Genomic DNA, 18,153 nt, shown 5'->3' on the forward strand with positions numbered 1-18,153 from the left:
TCTCCTCCTCCCTCGATTCGCGGGTCGGCGCCCTCCACAACTTCGTCTCCCGGAAGACACGCACACGACGTCTCCCACGTTCGGCCCAAGACGCAACATCTGCTACGATTCAGCCCAAGGCCCATCACAAGGTAAAAAGGGATACAGGGCTGGAAACACCCCTACGGCCCATTACGATCCAGAGGTTCGAAGGCTGGCCCGCCGCGGGTTTGACAGCCGCCTCAGAATCACCCCGAGCGAGGGGTGAGAAGGGACAGGTCCGCTAGCGACCACACCCGGGTGCGCGACAGCCCCGAGCATCTCAATCTCACATTCGAGTCCGGACCAGCATCAAAGTTCATGGTTTTTCCCTGAAGAAAGGCAACAAGCCCCCGGATCCGACCGAACGGACTCGGGAACTATATGAACTAGCCGGCTGGAGCCTGGGGTACGCCACCAGCTTGGCCTAAGCCGGACCCCCCCCCCCGAACGGGGACGGGATCCCACTCGAATCAACCTATTAGTAGCTCAAAGAGCACCACAGTTCGTCCGACGAGGATAGCGTGGCACGGCTCACCCCCTCCATCCCAGCGAACGGACGCTTGAGGGGGAACGAACAAAAGTCGACCCAACCTCCGACCGGTCCCCCGCAACGCGCGGAGGCTCGGGGGCTGGCCTCGCAACCTAAGGCCACGCGGGTGGTCTCGACTTAAGGCTCGCAGACAGAAGGGGATGACAAGAAGTTCCCCCGCGCCGAGTAGCGCACAGGATGAGTCGCCCAATTAATCCCCTCGGTCAAACCATCCGAACAACTCCCCCTGTCCCGGGTCAACCGCGAGGATCCCATACTGGCGATCACAGCAGCCTCTGGAGGAGCATTCCCGCTCCCCCACAGGCTCGGGGGCTACTGTTGGGGGGAAATATTAACGATCTCCCCTAACCCACGGAATCAACAAAACATGAAGGCCCAGGCCCACCTAAGGTGGCAAGATTGTCGTCGGCCCAATATGGGGGGAGAGGCCGCGTTCCGCCCCGCCCGACCCGGAGTCTCGGGGTCGGACGTTCCCGACTCCTTGAAGACTAATCTCCGCCTCGCCCGACCCAGGGGACCGAGGTCGGGAGCGCCCGACCCCCGCCGCAAAACTCCACCTCGCCCGACCCTGGGTGCGGGGGTCGGACTCGTTCGGGTCCACAAGACAAATATCCGCCTCGGGCGCAGATTGAAGGATCAGGGTGCTGATCCCGTGGGTCCCCCTATCGACCTCACCATAAATGCGCCGCGGCCCTGGCATGCAGAAAAGGGGTGGCGCCCCCAACGTAACCTGTCACAAATACCTATGCGCGACCATGCGGCGCGAGCTGCAGTGGCCACGGCTCCCTCTGATTTGCCACAGGGTACTCATGGCCCGCGCCGAACGGCACAGGAGGGTGTTCCGCTCGTTCTCGCACCCCGCGCTCCCAATGACAGGGATGCGACGTCCGCGTCTCACGGGTGATCAGCAGGGTAACAGAATCGGCCATCCTCCCCGGTGGGCACGAATGCTGACGCTGAACATCATCATCGTGCTCGGCAGCAATGGCGACCGGGGAGATCATCGACAGGATCTGGAAGGAACCGCCCTCCCTCGACGGACGCGCTGACAGAGGCCGGAGGCCGGAGCGAGAGGCGGCGGCCCTGGGTCCATCTCCTTATGTTATATTTTACTTAGCTTGTTTCTTTGACTTCGCCTCAGGCCTGGCTCAACTGTAACCCCGTGCTCCCCCTTGCGCTATAAAAGGAGGACCGGGGGTCCTGAGACAGGGGACTCTCTCAAGCGAACAGAGCACACTCACACCCACTTAGAGCCTCAGTGCATATCCAAGAGACCTGGGATTAGCTCCCTCTCTCGCACTCCTGTAACCCCTACTACAGAAACCCGCGTGGGCAACACGAGCAGCTCCCGATACTGGACATAGGGCGTTCCTTTGCCCGAACCAGTCTAATCCCGTGTCTCCCACGCCACCATCCGAAGCCTTACGCGCATAAAAGAAATTTACTAGTCTAAGTCTTGATCCGCAAATCTTGACAACGACACGAACGTACTTTTTTAGGACCGACATGAACCTCTCGAAAGACCACATATTGTGCAGGTATACTGGACCCAGAATGGTTATCTCTTTAACAAGATGAACCAAGAGATGAGTCATAATATTAAAGAAGGAAGGTGAAAATACCATCTCAAAGCTGACAAGATATTGGACCACATCATTCTCTAGCGTTATTAGATTGTTTGGATCGATTGCCTTCTGCGAAATTTCATTGAGGAACGCACATAGCTTTACGATTACCAATCTCACATTCTCTGATAGAAAACACCTCAATGCAACCAGAAGTAGCTGTGTCATCAGGACGTGGCAATCATGTGACTCTAGATTTATGAATTTCTTCTCTTTCACATTTATTATTCCCTGTATATTAGAGGAGTACGCGGACGCGAACGGGACCTTCATACTATTCAAGTAAACAAACATGCTTTCTTTCTCCTCTTTAGTGAGAGTGTAGCTAGCAGAACATAAGTAGTGTTGTCAGTTCTATCTCTTTTCCAGATGTAGGTCCTCTCGTTGTTCCATAAGTTTTAGGTCCTTCCTTACTTCCAATGTATCCTTTGGCGCCTCATAAACATCGAGGAAGCCTAGCAAGTTCACGCAAAGATTCTTCATCAAGTGCATCATGTCAATTGCGTTGCAGACCTCTAGAACTTCCCAATAAGGTAGCTCCTAGAATGTAGACTTATTCTTCCACATGGTTGCACGTCCGTGTTGTCGTTCAGAATAGGTTGGCTACCAGAAGCCTTACCAAAGACTACATTCACATCCGTTATCATAGAAAATGCATGCTTTCTGTTATGATGCAAAGGCTTAGCACGAGTGTCGAGATCCCGTTTAAAATGCTTTCCTTTCTTTCTTAAAGGATGATTCGCAGGAAGAAATCAACAATGGCCCATATACACCACCTTCCAATAGTGTTTCAAATACATGCTATCGGTTTCATCTAGATAGTGGGTGCATGCCAGATATCCCTTGTTCATCTGTCCCGTTAGGTTACTAAGTGCAGGCCAATCATTGATGGTTACAAAAAGCAATGCTCTGAGAATGAAAGTCTCCTGTTTGTCCTCATCCCACACAAGTACACCTTCTTCCTTCCAGAGCAGGAAAACTTCATCAAACAACGGTCTTAAGTACACGTCAATGTCGTTGTCAGGTTGTTTTGGGCCTTGGATAAGGACTAGCATCATGATGAACTTCCGCTTCATGCACAACCAAAAACAAAGGTTGAAGATACATAGGGTCACAGGTCATGTACTATGAGCACTACCAAACTCACTAAATAGATTCATTCCATTAGTGCTTAAACCAAACCTTATGTTCCTTGCGTCCTTCTCAAAGTCTGGAAATTCCCTGTCAATGTTTCTCCATTAGGAACCATTTACGGGGTGTCTCGGCTTCTCATCTTGCTTTCATTCTTCTTTGTGCCATCATATCAACTTAGCGTGCACCTTGTTTCTAAACAAGTGCTTCAAAACGTGGTATTACAGGGAAATACAACATCATCTTTGCTGGAACTCTCTTCTTGACAGGCTGCCTCTCAACATCACCAGGGTCATCTCGCCTGATCTTATACTGCAATACCTCGCAAACAGAACAAGCATCCAATTTCTCATATTTCTCGCCGCGATAAAGGTTACAATCATTAGGACATGCATGTATCTTCTGTACATCCAATCCTAGAGGGCAAACAACATTTTTTGCTTCATATGTGGTTGAGGGCAGTTTGTTACCCTTGAGAAGCATGTTCTTTAGGATTCTCAATATCTCCCCAAATCCCTTATCGGTCACACCATTTGTTGCCTTCCACTGCATCAATTCCAGTGTGTTACCCAACTTTTTGTAGCCCTGTTTGCAATCGGGGTACAATTTTTTGTGATCCTCCAACATCTTCTCAAACTTCTTTGTCTCCTTCGCATTTTCGGAGTCTTTCTTTGCATCTAGCAACACCTGACCTAGTTCGTCAGCTGGTTCATCTTCTGCAAAATCTTCTTCAGCCTTGCCCATTTCAAAATCTGCAAAGGCACCGCCTTCAACCCAGTCAGCTGGAATGTTGTTATCCTTATCATTTTCTTCACCGTCTTCCATTACAACTTCTCTTTCACCGTGCTTGGTCCAAAGAATATAGTTATCCATGAAACCCAATGAAATATGTGGCCGTGTAGAGTTTTTCTATTAGAGTAATCCTTGTTATTTTTGCACATTTTGCATGGACAGCACATGAAACCCTTCGGCGACTTGTTGGCCTCAACCGCTTCGAGAAAAGTATTTAGGCCATTAATGAACAGCATGGAGCACCAATCGCCGTACATCCATTCCCGATCCATCTGCAAAAAAAAAATTAATTTACTTCTCCATTTGTAAAGCAACAAATGTTAAAAAAACTTTCTAAAAAATATTGTTGACCTTTTATATATGGACCACTTTCGATGAGCAAATTAAATCCCTACAAATTTTGTGGGGAATTTCGGCAGCAACTCCCTTTGTCCCGAATCGTCGTTAGCTTGAGCTCAACTATGTTATTTATGTAAAGCAACAAAATTAGTTGATTATTTTTGTTTCAATATTGTACTTATGTTATTTATGTAAAGCAACAAATGTAATTAACACAACACATATTTGTCAAGATCCAATATGAATTTCACAATATCGACAGACTTTCATAAGTAAAAATTCTACATTCTACATGCATGTATAAATTGAAAAACTCTCCATTCATCCTCACTCTAAAAAAGCAAAAATTTCTCCAGCTACAAAGTATAAAACATAGAATACTAATTATGAGAGGAGGGAGGATGAAGTTCCTAACCTTTAGAACAGTTGGAAGTGTGAAATCCCTCCAGATCGTGGGAAAAATGGGTAGCACCTCCCCTAGGTTGCCATGGGAGTGAAGAAGCCCGAGCTCTCAGTCAAATGGTTGAGCTCGAGCTTGGGGAGGAAGAAGGAGCTTATTTTATAGTTTGTACATTAGTACCGGTTGGTGGCTCTAACCGGTACTAAATTGTGACATTTAGTATCGGCTGAAGCTAACAGCCGGTACACACGTGCATGAATACCATTTAGTACCGGTTGAACCTACCAGCCGATACTAAATGGCTTCCAGGGTATCTAGCCGTTGGCCACCCGATCCCCATGCAGCCATTTAGTGCTGGCTGAGGCTCCAAACCACAACATGGGCTCCGGTGGCACTGTGCGTACGTTAGTACCGGACGAAAAGGTGTCTGGTACTAACACGTTGGACGAATGCTCAATTTTCCAGTAGTGTGTATTACTCCCTCTGTCACTTAATATTTGATGTCAGTTAGCTCAAAATTGAGCTAACCAACGTTAAATATTAGAGAACGGAGGTAGTACAATTCTATGTTTCACCATGTATGATCTTTGAGTCTCGATCATGATCTTTTTAGAAAACAAAATTTTTTCGTATCTAGTTTTTTAGACATTGAGGGTAGTATGATGAAGCATATATATATATACTACTCTTGTGGCAAGTTAACTCCCCCTTCTAAGATAGTGTCCTTAATCATCATGACTTATTCCATTACACAACTCTTTCATAACCTAACCAAACTTTTAGGTCTAAAAATGTTGAATGGAAAATGCCAATTTGCTATTGATGTGCATATTGGCGCATTAACAAACATAAAAAAGTATATTTTTAAACAAATTATAGAAGAATGACTCATAGTAGCAGCAATCTTTTATTCTACTAGAGATCAATTGAACACCACATAAAACTACAAATATGGCCATCACCAATACACCACCGGTTGACCATCACCTCAGCTTGCCACTAAGAGCATCTCTAAACTCTCCGTATCTCCATTTAGAGAGTCATCTCAGTGACATTCACTCTCTATATCTCTTACATCTCTAACAGAATCTCTAAATCTTAATTCTCTATATCAACCCTTTGGAGAGTCAGGGAGTTTCTCCAATATTGGAGAGTGAGGCCAACGATTTTGGAGAGCGAAAATTTTAAAAACCCATTTATGGAGAAGCTGTTGGAAGGGGATTTTTCCTCAGATTCCGTGAAGATGGAGATGGAGAGCTAAATAGAGATACTCTAAACCCGGCTTCGGTGAACCCTCTTGAACCCTAACCCCTTCTTCTCCTAATCTCGCCGCCACTATCATCTGAATACCATAGCCTAAAGGGGCACATTACAAATTAGGAAATACATAGAACACATATAACCTATGGTTAATTGATCGGCGACTACTGTCCCTGGTGATTCACTGGTACAAGTGTACAACACCTTCCCTGTTGGCCTGTTGGATCCCAAGCAGTGGAAGGTGTTTAAACTAACTTCCTTCTTGTGTGGAAGATGGATAGAAAATCCGTGCAAGTTCCCACTCTAAATCTACAGCTTCGATCAAGTTGGGCCTCTGAAAAATTGACCCAAAAAAAAGCTACCATAGTTTGGTGGCTGGAGACCTAGTTAATGCCGACCATTTCCAAAGAAGCCCATATGTAGCCGACGAGCAAACGGCCCACTAATATAAGCGGCTGACCCACACCACACCAGTCCACCAACACTAGCGAGCCAGACACGCCACGCGGTGACCCAACGCGCTCGCTTCCGCCCGGCCCCGGCCGGCTCGAGGCCTCGAGCAGGCGCCGCGCCGCGCCGTGCGGCCACGACCGCGTCCAACTTCCATGTAGAAAACTAACTCCAAATGCCCCCGTCACGTCGCGCGTATAGCCCCACGCGCTGCCTCGCGTCACCCGCCTCGTCGACGCCAAGGCAACGACGACGACCATGTCGTCGCGGGCGGCAGCAACCGCCGCCGCTCCGCGCGGAGCCGAGGGCGCGGCGGGGATGACGGACCACCTGTGGGCGAAGGCGGCCGAGCTGGAGCGGGATTTCGCCGGGTACAAGCGCCGGCTCGCCGAGAGGAGGGCGCAGACCGCCGCCGAGGTCGCCGGTGGCCGCGCCGAGGACGCCGAGGAGGAGCGCCGCGGCGGGGACGATGCGGCGGCCGGGAGGGGCCGGAGGTACGAGGAGTACGTGAGGAGGAGGGATGAGCGGCTGCGCCAGGAGTGGCGCGCGCGCATGGAGCGCAAGGAGGCCGAGATGCAGGCGCTCTGGGCGCGCCTCGACCGCGCCGGCTCGCGCGGCCGGCGCGGCGGCGAGCTCGCGGCCGCCAGTAGCAACGCTGGAGAGGTAACCCCTCGCATGCTCCCTCGAACCCCGACGCTTTCGCTTCCTTGCTTACAGTTGCAGCTGACATTGATCAATTATTTTCCCTCATAAAGGTACCATTTTCTTTGCATTTCTTGTGCCGATTTTTTTGCCCGAATGATCGATTTTCTCTTTCGCTTTTCCATGTTCTGGTGCAAAAAGGTTAGAAATCTTACGCTCTAGACAAATTTTTTCTCGACATTATTTGTTTTCTAAACCTTTTGGACGATGCAATTAACAACTGTCACGTTTCCTGCTGCTTCTTAATCCTTGCGCTGTAGGCATCCTTTTGTGCCTTTCTTGTGATCCGTTCTATATTTAGTTGAGCTATCGTATTACACAAGGCTTTTAGGTGAGAGGCATAACATGTTACACGCCATATACTTCTTTTTAGTTGATCTATGGCTATCCACTGAAAACTTAGCGAACGTTAATTTGCACTAGTTGCTTAGTTAGTCTTATTATATTACTATTTTAATATTAAAATTTGTGATTGTTAAGGAAAACTTTTGCTAAATTTTACTTGAATTTTGTCCAAATATTTCCAACAGATCGTATTTACGAGTGACCTCCGATTTTTTAACTGGTGAAATAAACCTCGTATTACATACAGATGTCGCACGAGTTCTTGAAAAATATTATATACTATTAATTGAAGAGTTGTGTATTCACTTGTTCAGGATCATGGTAATCTGCGGCAAAAGCCCGGGAACCTTGAGGTGAAAGTGAGACCAACCGCCCCTGTCACGCCAAGGTGCAGCGTGCCATCGTCACCTGCAACGAAGCTCTCGCGTCCGCGGACCAGCGTGCCATCGTCACCGGCGGCGGCGGCCAGCCCGAGGCTGTCCACCCCTGACCCCAGGCGGCGTCCGTCGCACCTGCACCGGGAGCAGCCGCAGGCGGCGGAGCCACCCGCCACGCCAAGGAAGGAGAACAGGTTGCCGCCGTCCACCGCGACGGCGGCATCGCCCGCGACGCCGAGGCCGAGGACGATGCTGTCACGGAGCAGGAGCTTGTTCAAGGACCGCGGGTCCTCGGCCGCCACCGCCAGGGAGAGCCTCAGGCCGCCGCAGCTCCAGCCCCCTCGGTTGAGCTATGACAGTGCCAGCAACGCCAGAGAACCGGCGCCGTTGCCACCGCACGCCGACGCCATTGCCGTGACGCGGAGCAATTCCTGTTCTAATTCCAATGGACAAGCTGTTCTCGCCGATCTCAAGAAGGCTTCTGCCGTTGCTCCCGAGCCGTTTCGTCTTGGGAGATCAGGCAATGGCAGCGTCGAGACAGTGTCGCCGCCTCAGGTGATTCCGAGGGACGAACCTGACAGCAGCGAGGCTGCTCCGGCTCGTGATGGAAATGCTGACAACGAAAGCAACCACGAACACGTCGATCAACCGTCAAACAAGGTCGGGAGTGTAGAGATCACTGGCGACTCTGACACCGAGCCGAGCTACGTGTACATCAAGAAGGACACTGGTGAGCAAACTCCGAGGCCCTGTCAGGCATCAGCTGGTCTGGGGACATGTCCAGGGGCCGAAGAACCACGGTCTGACAGCAAGGACAGCGACGACAATGCCGACGACACCATGGAATCAACTGGCAGCAACGACGTCGCCGGAGAAACCCCGGTGACTGACGCAGAAGACGCCTCCCGGAGGGAGAGCTCGGAATCTCTGTACTCAAACGTTCAGTCTTCGTTCTCCCCAAGATCAGAGCTAGACACATCGGCCGCCGATTCCCCGCTCCCCAGCGCCACCGAGCAATCGCCGGAGTCCTACGCTTCACCGCGGCCAAGGATGAAACCTGAAGTGGAGGGTGCCGAGAAGAGCATGCCGATCCCGACCACCCCGAGGAGCAGCGTTACGGTTTCCATCACCGTGCAGTCACCGATGGACGCGGTGACCGGGCTCAAGCGGTTCCTGAGCTTCGGCAAGAAGAACGGCAAGGGGAATGAGGCTCCTACCGCCGCTGTTGTTGAGCGCACTCCGCGTTCCATGGCCCCTTCCACTCCGCCTGGTGATGGCTGCATGAGTGGAGAGTGGTCGGCAGGTGATTCCGTCAAGGGGCGATTGGACTCCTCCGATGTTGCTTCGGCAGATGATCTGGACAACAGTTATCTCATCTCTCCACACGGTAATTATGATTCTTCTGGATTCTCACCTAGTCATAGAAGCATTCTGCAGATCAGATTCAGATGCTGTTTGTCTGAACAAGTGAACATCTTTTGGATAGTAACTGAATAATTTCCATGGTTAAACAAAAGAGAGTAACTGAATAATTTCAGTTAATAGGCATGCTCATCACCAATTCACCATTGCACATAGCACCAGGCTATCTGTTTTTCAATACCATTCGGTGATCTATGGTTATAAGAAACAAGAATGCTGTGTATCTGTTCGAAATTAGAAACATAGGAGATTGTGATGCTCCCGTTTGTCATTTTTTTAATTACCAACAAGCTTATTGATGTGATGATGTGTGCAGTTCGGTCTTTGCAAAGCTATGTGCCATCTTATCCTGCAAATCCTGGGCTGAAGGAACCGGCTCTGCACGCCCAATCACCAAGAGGTTTAGCACGAATTTGGCTTGCATCCATTTTCTTATGCTGGTGAAAGAGTATACACCTTGGTTCATTTCACCGGCCCTCTAATTATGTACTCTTTATTTTTGTTATTGCAGCACATCGATCGTTTTTCTCATTTTCATCGTTCAAGTCCAGAGCAATTTGATTCAGATTCGAGGATTTGCTGCTGTGCAATTCACATTACAAAACTTCTTGGATCACCTGATAGGGAAATCAGTGATGTTCAGAATTTATTGGTTCACACATAGCGTTGGGGACAACACAACAATTGGCGCTATATATGAAGCCTGAATACTGAGCCATGTCTAAGTTTACTTGCATGATACTACTTCTAGTGAAACAAGCTAAGTATAACAAGAACATGACCATCTGTACTAGAAAATACTCATATTAAAAGTATGGAAACCGTATGCATAGTTTTTTTTTCTTTTAACGTAAGTTTATAATATCACAAATGTGTGGTGCTTTCCATGTATGTATATTTGAATAGAAATAGGTGATCCAAGATGCACCTGTATCATCTCAAAAAAAAAAAAAAAGTTGACCAAAGATGCACCTTGAAGACTATGTCATTCTCCAAAGCATTATGCAATAGCAACCCAAGGATTTACCATTTTGGATGGAGAAAACATTATACGGAAATTGTTGAACTTGACAAGATGTACAACTTAGTAGTTCACTGACTTTTCGTTTGAAGCCACCATAATACCAAAATGAACATTATATCAATAATTTTGGCATCAAGATGGCTTCAAGCAAAAATATTGCAAACTACAAAGTTGTAGATCTCATCAAGCTCTACAATTTTCATATGTGTGTTTTCTTTATCTGAATTTGGATGAAAAAGATTATGATTTTATAAGACGCACGACATATTGTCAATTCAATTTGCAGCAAGGTACATTCCGCCGATTGAAGGGGCTATAGCGGTCTTGAATGGTTACATGGATTTGCAATTTCTTGTGAAGGCAAAAGAAAACACTAAAATAAAAAATACTATTGCAGGCGCAATCCAAGCCAACGATATTATAAAAAGAGGATTCCTTTGATGCATATTTGAACAATTAGTTTCGGGTTGGGTTACAAATTGGGCCAACCTAAATTAGTTAGGGAAAAATCCTATTTAGCTTCCTGAAATATGGGCCGAGTCCATGTTTTCACCCGCGACTTGAAAATCGTCTGTTTCGACCCCTCGTGCTAACAAAACCGGCCACGTGATCTCCCCAACCTGATTTCATCCGAGTTGGCCACACGTCATCGCCACAGCGCCAATCTGACGTGCAACTGGACATCTAGGAGTGCCACGCGCGTCGCCGCCGCGATGGCTATCAGGCCAGCTCCGCGACACCCGCTCCAGCTCGCGGGCGCCATAGTCGGCGACGCCGGATGGGACCTGGGGGCCGCCGGCCGCGGCAGCGGACGCGCTCGCCTCCGACATCTCCGCGGCCATGGTCTCCGAGGCGCTGGCGCTCCAACCGGCGGGCACGCCCATCCAGCCCGCCCTCAGTCCTCGCACTCGCGGAGGCCGGAGGCCCAACTCAGCGCCTTCCTGCCCATCTCCCGCCTCCTCGTCTGGAACCGCACCAGGTCCAAGTCCGCTTTCTTGGGGCTCGCCGTTGCCGCCTCTGCTCCTGCCGTAACCGGGGGCTGCACGACCCAAGCAAGAAAGACGTTTTAGCAGCTAGCTAGATCCGCCGCCAAGCAGCCGAGCTACGCACGAAATTGAGCAGATGCCGCTCTGCATCCGGTGCAAGTCTATCAAATCAAGGCAAAATTGATTTGTTTTCTTATGGATCATGGCAGCAACGAGCATTCATTCATAGGAATATCGATTTGTTATTTTTGAGCTTCTTGCATTTTCTTTCGTGGATCGATGTGTCACTTCTAATCGCAACGGACGAGCGACAGGAGGATAGGGAGAGAGGGAGGTTGGAGTTTGGAAGCGAGAGGGGGTTGGGGAGGGACGGAGCTCGGGGAGGAAGAGATGTCCGGGCAGATAAATGAATGTCCCGTTTGTTGAATTCACTTTTGAACAAGTCTGTTGCTGCTTGGCTGCTGGTGATCATTGGAGAATGTCTCTGGGGCACAGATGTGCTCAAATGGAAGTGACAGGGCCAGGAACCACTTCGCAGGACCATTGCAGCTTGCATCCTCTGCTATAATGCATGTTTCAGTAAAACTTCGGTAGCAGTGGTCTTCAACCTTAAACCATTGGTCGGCGAATAGGTGGAATCTTGCTGCACAAGAGGAAGCATGTCCCCTAGGCCTGCACTCTGCAGGGAAGGCAGCCTACACATACACGCAGAGTATCAACAATGGTGCCTGTCGAGAGAGAGAGGCACACACGAGAGGATGATGTGACCGCTGCACTGGATAGATTTCCCTTGTGGCTTCAGTTATCAACCGTAATAGTCTTTCCTGCTGGATTTCCTGAAGCTACACCTGTCGAGTGTGGTTTTTGTACCTCTGTGAATGCACCGCACCCTGTAATTTGTTTACAACTTCCGTTCGGGTCTTTCTGACTGATTTCCTTTGTGATTTCAGCTACAACTGTAAAACTCTTTCCTGTCGGTGTTCCTGAAGCACACCTATGGAGAATCTTTGTACTCTGTAAATACACCCTGTGTTTACTACTTTGGATCAATGGAATGGATTCAGGTCTTTCTGCCTGATTGAAAACTACCAGTTCCATTTCAATTTCTGCAGCTTATATGTCCTGTTTCCCTCGTCTACTGCATGCATTGTTTCATTACACTGTTTACTTTGTCTGCCTTTGTGTAATGGGCATTTCCATTGTTTCATGAGAAGATGAAATTCATCAAATTTGTTGTCAACTGGCAAGTATTATATCAATGACCTTATATGACCGCATCAGTAAGTAAACCAAAATGCAATTCCACACCAAGCTGTTTCCAACAAAAGAATCACTGCTATATTCCATTCCAGTTAGTGCTGACAGCAGTTACATACCAACTTGCAACAGCAGTTTCTAACACCATGATCATGTAGAGACATCCTGAAAGAATTTACAACCAATTGTTTCACAAGGGCTTGCACCAATCAATTCAGAAGGGCGGGCACTTCCATCAATCTCCCGAGGATGTCCCTGCAGAAGCTGAACGAGAGTCCACGTAACTCACCACCCTACCGTAGGTCTCTCCGAAGCTGCGTACCATCTCAGATGTGCCGCTGACAAGGGCCGCCACGTCCAACTCTCCTGGGATAGGCTCGCAGCGATCGACGCCAAAACGCCTCAAGGTCTCAGCAGGCTGCTGATGTAGCTTGGCAGCTGCAGTCTGTGACTTGAACACAGCCAGCGCTACTCCCTGCTCGTTGTGCAAACGCAGCAAGTCGACCTCACCAAATGCATTCACCAGCTCTGAGCGCAGGTCTGGCTTAATGGTACCAGCATCTATCCCCATCAGAAGCACCACTGTGTCTGCGAAATCCTTGCGCAGAAGAACATCAGGTTTGGACACGGCAGCAAGCCTGATCAACCCTTCAGCAATCCCCTTGGTATCACCAGAGCTGCAGTGTGAGATGCTTAGCCTCGTCAACCTCTTCGCTAACTTGATTGCTTCTTTAGGCACTCCAGGGTAAGGCTTCTGCTCTGGTGGTGCTGGAGCCGGCACTGTCGGCTGGAAACACGCCTCGTCCAGATCCTCGAACCTGAGACGCCACCCGCAGAGTTTACCCCATGCTCTTGGCTTGTGCAGCCGCGCCAGATGAACATCGCTCTGACTCCCAAACACGGCGAACACTTTACGCTCGGCTCGGTGAATATAGAGAGCTTCCAATTTGCAACCAGTAAGGTAGTAGACGAGCTCCCGGGCGTCCCATTTATTAGCATCAATCCCTCTCAGCGACACTACCCGCCCCAAGTACTCTGGCTTGGTGAATAGCTCCGGAAGCATACCTCGCTCGGGCACCTGATCGGACACTCTGGTGACAACCTTGCCGGCGGGCATCGGGAAGAGGGATGAATCATACAGTCTCAGGGATCCCGCGGGCAAGCGCGACGCGCTGCGGTAAGCCTTGTCCGTGCTCTGTGAATCATCGTACACCAGAATCGCAGCATCCAGCGCCTCGCTCACCACGGCAGCACAGAGCCTCCCGGAGACCTGCAACTTCTCTTCAGCGACGCAGCAAAGGTGGTGCAGTCCTTGAGACAGGTCGACCAGACTCGAGCTCTTGAGGAGTAAGCACCGAAGGTGAAAATCCGTAGAATCACCACTCTGAAGATACTGTGGAGGAATCAGTGACCGCATGGTGGCAGAAGTCTCCTTCCTTCTCTCACGATCCTCTGATCCCTCCAGCACAGCCTGGTGCACATGATTGACAGAGTTTGCCTAAAAAACACATAATTCAAGTACGGGATCAACGCTGGCAGAAAGATCGCAATCAACCATGAAACTGTGACCAAACTGATCAGACAACGAGCGAAATGTCTCATCGTAAAGAGCAGAAACACTCACAAGAATGCATGTCCTGTATAACCTGGGCATAGGTTGCCTGTTCTTGACAACGGTAGCATCTCCGGCCTCGGCAAACACCACCATGCCCACACGCTCGGAGGTCTCGGGGTCCCGAATCATCACGGCCGCCTCCACATCTCTACCGCCAAAGCATCTCGTCGTCAGGTCACGGGGTGTGGTCTCTGAACTTACTCCAATCAGCAGAACTGATCTCTCGAGAAAGTTGAACTGGAGATCATCAGCTACTTCAGGGTTGACCGCGAAAAGAACTCCCATGAGGTTCCGCACATTGCTGAATCGGATGACATCCTGCATCCTCTTCGGCAGGCGGACAGCCTTGATCAGAAATTCTCGATTAATACCAATGGAATCGACCTGTTTATCCCATCAGGAAGACTAAGATTAGAACAACCTCCCAAAACGAGTTAAAGAATATTTGCTAACACAGTACAACATGCGACGCCGAATTGCCGAGAGAAATACTTCCAAGAAAACGAACGGACCGCAAGAAGAGATGGCTAGTTGAAAGAACTCACGGAACGGCCAAGAACTTGAACAACTCCCAAAAAACTAACCAAAGAAGCTTGCTGTCAAGCACGCAAGGCAAGAAAGGGGACCTCGAACCCGAAAAGAAAGGGAAGGACAAGAATTGAAAGAAAGAATTAAGAGGACGGAAATCACCCAGAACTCCAAGAAAGATAGCGAGGGCACTTGGCGTCCAAGAACTGTTGAGAAACGCATGGGTCGCCCAATGCAGCGGAAAACTTTGCAAGAAACCAAATCAAGGGCCCAAGAATTAGAAGAAGGAGAGCGAATCATGGTACTAACTTTGACGATGCTGTCGTAGTTGTCTGAGGTCTGGTTGGTCGCGGCAGAGCAGTTGCCGGCGTCGGGGAAGACGACCAGACCAAGACGCTCGCCGCGGTATCCCTCGTCTGCGACCACCGCGCGGACATCGCCGAAGGCTTCAAAGAATCTCCCCAGTTCCTCGTTCGTCGTCCTATCTCGGAGCCCGTCGACGATCGCGGCCGCCCGCAAGAAACCGTGGCCTAGGACGACGCCCGGGTGCTCGGAGTTGAAGGTTCTTAGAAGAACCTCGAGCTCGCTTGCAGAAACCCTCGCCATTGCGAGAGTGAGCGAGAGAGGAATGGGGTTGGTTCGGTGGATTGGTGGGGGAGAGGTGGAGGGCTCTCTCAGGTTGTTGAATGATTTCGGTCGGAATCGGAGAGGAAGGCGAAGGCGAGGAGCGGAGCAGGGGGATTTATGACAAGTGGGGTCAGCAACGGGGAGGCGGAGGCTGCCAGGTGAGGTCGGTGTGGCCCGGCCGTCAGAATTATTCCTGGGCAGCGCGCGGGCCAATTTTGGATAAAGTGGGCCGCATTCGGCCTTGTTACAAAGATCGGCCCACTTGTCCGGAGCCCGCCGCCGCACCCGGCCGGCGCCGCTGAGGCAGCCGCCGTTGTTGCCCGCCGTGGAGGCAAGGACACGCACAACCCACGGAGGAGCTTGAACCAGCAGGGGAGTGTGACCGGCCGCCGGCGGCGAGCGCGCGGCGGATCTCTGACCTGGCGGCATGGCGGACCCCGGCTCGGCGACAGCCTCCCAGGCGCGCGCGCTCGTCGACGGCCTCAGCCGCGGACTACCTCGCGTCCTCTGGTTGCGGGGCGAGGGAGGGCAGATCCGCAGGGGCGGCGAAGGAAGGAGGCGATGAGGGCGGCTGCCGGCTGGAGCAGGTTGAGTGGCGTGGGGTCCGCATCTGCCGCGGCGACGTCCATCGCCGGAGAGATCCTCCGATTCGATGCGGAGCGGTGGTGGTGGCCATGGCTGCAGCGCTCGCCGGCGTCCTCATTTCCCTACTTGCCGCAGCGTGGCGGAGCCTGCTCGGCGGAAGCAGGCGCGCGGGCGAGCGGAAGCAAAACGGCGGCGGAGGAAACGGAGCGGAGGCAGTGAATGAGGGAAGAGTCCGTGGGTGATTTTTTTTTACGTCGGGCCCACATTTGCTTTTCACGCAAGCTAAAAATCAATTTTCTACAGATAAGTTACAAATTAGTGTACCTGACACGACTGGAGTTAAGAGTGTTCCCTACACAGGGAGCTTAGGTAGGCAAGGCAATTTTACATGCGGATTTTGTACTTGATCGGCGAAAGTACGAATTCTTGCAAGTCGGCGAAGGGTATATATACATGAATTCTCGTCATGGCCTGTGGGTAGGTGTGGGTACACAACCTTATCCGTACCGATACCTATTAGGTACCAACCTTATCCGTACCGATACCTATTGGGTACCTAAAATACAAGTATTATGATCTGGTGAACTCATATATATGTAATATATATATGTAATGTTTATATCTCATTTTCATGTGACAGTGAAATATAAGAATTGATATATGAGTTTGCATGAACTTGAAATATGAGAGTGAAATCTTACTTTATAATACCATTACTTGTTGCACTTGCTCAAGAGGAAATGTGAACACTTAACAGGAAATTGAATGCAATTGCTTTCATCCAAGTATAAAGTAGATCATGAAGTGAAGATAACAAAATAAAAAATAAACTGTTTATTTCTCCTATTTTTACTATTTTATGTTAACTTTGTGTGGGTGGTATAATCTAATTATACATGTTTTTATACATAGGATAATATATATTTTGTGCTACCATGATTAGACCCGATAGGTACCAGAAACCCGTCAGATAGCTGGTGGGTATAGGTATGGGTATGAAATCTTACCCGTTAGACTTCGAGGGTACAAGTAAACCTTAGAGTTTGGTTATTCTTGCATGCAGCCATTTGCTCCACATCTTACTCGACCTATTGCCATCCCTAAGCTTAGGTCAAAATAAAATGCTTAGTTGTTCCTCCTATTGTTCAGCTCTAATTTATATCCAAAGTATATTTCACATTTAAATATAAAATTTAAAGGAAAAATCTCTCTCACACACATTGTACGAGTCACATTTTTTTTTCCAATTCTGAATAGTTATAGTTGCATGCGGAGGTGGGGGGCGAAGGGAGGTCGTCGGTGATGACGAGGCCCTGCGCGAGGGTGCGGATGGATTTGAAGAGCCAGGGGAGCTCGAGGTCCCCGTAGGGGCTCGGACTGGGGTCGACGGGGTGGGGTTAGGCCCCGACGGCCACTTGAAGCAGACGAGCGGGGGCGGCCTCGGGAACAGAGCAAAGTGGGGTGGGGAACGGGGTGGCCACCAGCAAGGGGTCTGGAGGACGGGGCGGCGCCGGTGCAGGTTGGTGATGAAGAAGCTAGAGAAAATACTTGCATTTTAATGACACCACCAATCTAAGTCAGTGGCGCCTGAGCATCTGACTGCATGGCATTCCATGGCAGCTTGATAACCGTTTGTAGCGGTGAAGGGCAAGCAGCATGTGGGTGCAAATGTTGTGCATGAGCATGACACTAGGCTCCAGGTGGACCGGTTTCAAGGCTTGAAGAAGCAGCTGAAGTTTAGAGTTAGCAACTAATACCATCCCAGCGAGGCGATTTTGGAGGTGAACGTTCCAACTTTCAACAACTAAAAAGTGCGAGCAACCAAATTAAAACCACACTTGTGACGAAGTTTAGCAAGAAATTGTTCCTTTGACATATGGGAATGTGGTGAAGAAATAATTGTGGCAAGCCAAAACAGTAAAAGTGAATTAAACAATAACCTAAGTAATTGTGGCCCACGTAACCTTTGGAACGGATCCTCCATACCACTATCCCAGCCTAGTGCCACTTGGTCGGTTTCCACCAACACCGACAATGCTGACACCTATGGCACCATATTTCTCATTAGAAACATTGTCGTTAGAGCAAGTATAATAACGTGAATAAGCCGGCTGGGA

At 49.7% G+C, this 18,153-nt stretch overlaps 2 protein-coding genes and 1 pseudogene across 2 annotated transcripts; 1 reads left to right on the forward strand and 2 right to left on the reverse strand.

Annotated features, from left to right (window-relative positions):
- Nucleotides 1–4,152, reverse strand: part of LOC140222483 (uncharacterized) — a 37,925-nt pseudogene extending 33,773 nt beyond the window's left edge.
- Nucleotides 4,153–6,757: 2,605 nt separating this feature from the next.
- On the forward strand, nt 6,758–10,263 carry LOC117851850 (uncharacterized). Its single transcript, XM_034733752.2, has 4 exons — nt 6,758–7,231; nt 7,930–9,379; nt 9,731–9,814; nt 9,926–10,263. Exons 1-4 carry the CDS (start codon nt 6,827–6,829, stop codon nt 9,973–9,975), a joined length of 1,989 nt encoding a protein of 662 aa, XP_034589643.1. The 5' UTR covers nt 6,758–6,826; the 3' UTR covers nt 9,976–10,263.
- A 1,376-nt stretch (nt 10,264–11,639) lies between these two features.
- Nucleotides 11,640–16,288, reverse strand: LOC117851881 (uncharacterized). Its single transcript, XM_034733790.2, has 3 exons — nt 15,134–16,288; nt 14,306–14,680; nt 11,640–14,179 (listed from the first exon to the last, which is right to left on the reverse strand). Exons 1-3 carry the CDS (start codon nt 15,878–15,880, stop codon nt 12,917–12,919), a joined length of 2,385 nt encoding a protein of 794 aa, XP_034589681.1. The 5' UTR covers nt 15,881–16,288; the 3' UTR covers nt 11,640–12,916.
- Between the last annotated feature and the right edge of the window lie 1,865 nt (nt 16,289–18,153).

Source organism: Setaria viridis, chromosome 4 (genome assembly GCF_005286985.2).
Source record: "Setaria viridis chromosome 4, Setaria_viridis_v4.0, whole genome shotgun sequence".
Classification (NCBI taxonomy): domain Eukaryota; kingdom Viridiplantae; phylum Streptophyta; class Magnoliopsida; order Poales; family Poaceae; genus Setaria; species Setaria viridis.

Coding starts and splice junctions, on each gene's coding strand:
- LOC117851881 (XM_034733790.2), bottom strand. CDS start 15,880: ATGCCGCCAGGTCAGAGATCCGCCGCGCGCTCGCCGCCGGCGGCCGGT. Junction 14,681..15,133: donor ACTACGACAGCATCGTCAAA/GTTAGTACCATG, acceptor TGGGATAAACAG/GTCGATTCCATTGGTATTAA. Junction 14,180..14,305: donor TATACAGGACATGCATTCTT/GTGAGTGTTTCT, acceptor TGTGTTTTTTAG/GCAAACTCTGTCAATCATGT.
- LOC117851850 (XM_034733752.2), top strand. CDS start 6,827: ATGTCGTCGCGGGCGGCAGCAACCGCCGCCGCTCCGCGCGGAGCCGAG. Junction 9,380..9,730: donor TTATCTCATCTCTCCACACG/GTAATTATGATT, acceptor TGATGTGTGCAG/TTCGGTCTTTGCAAAGCTAT. Junction 9,815..9,925: donor GCACGCCCAATCACCAAGAG/GTTTAGCACGAA, acceptor TTGTTATTGCAG/CACATCGATCGTTTTTCTCA.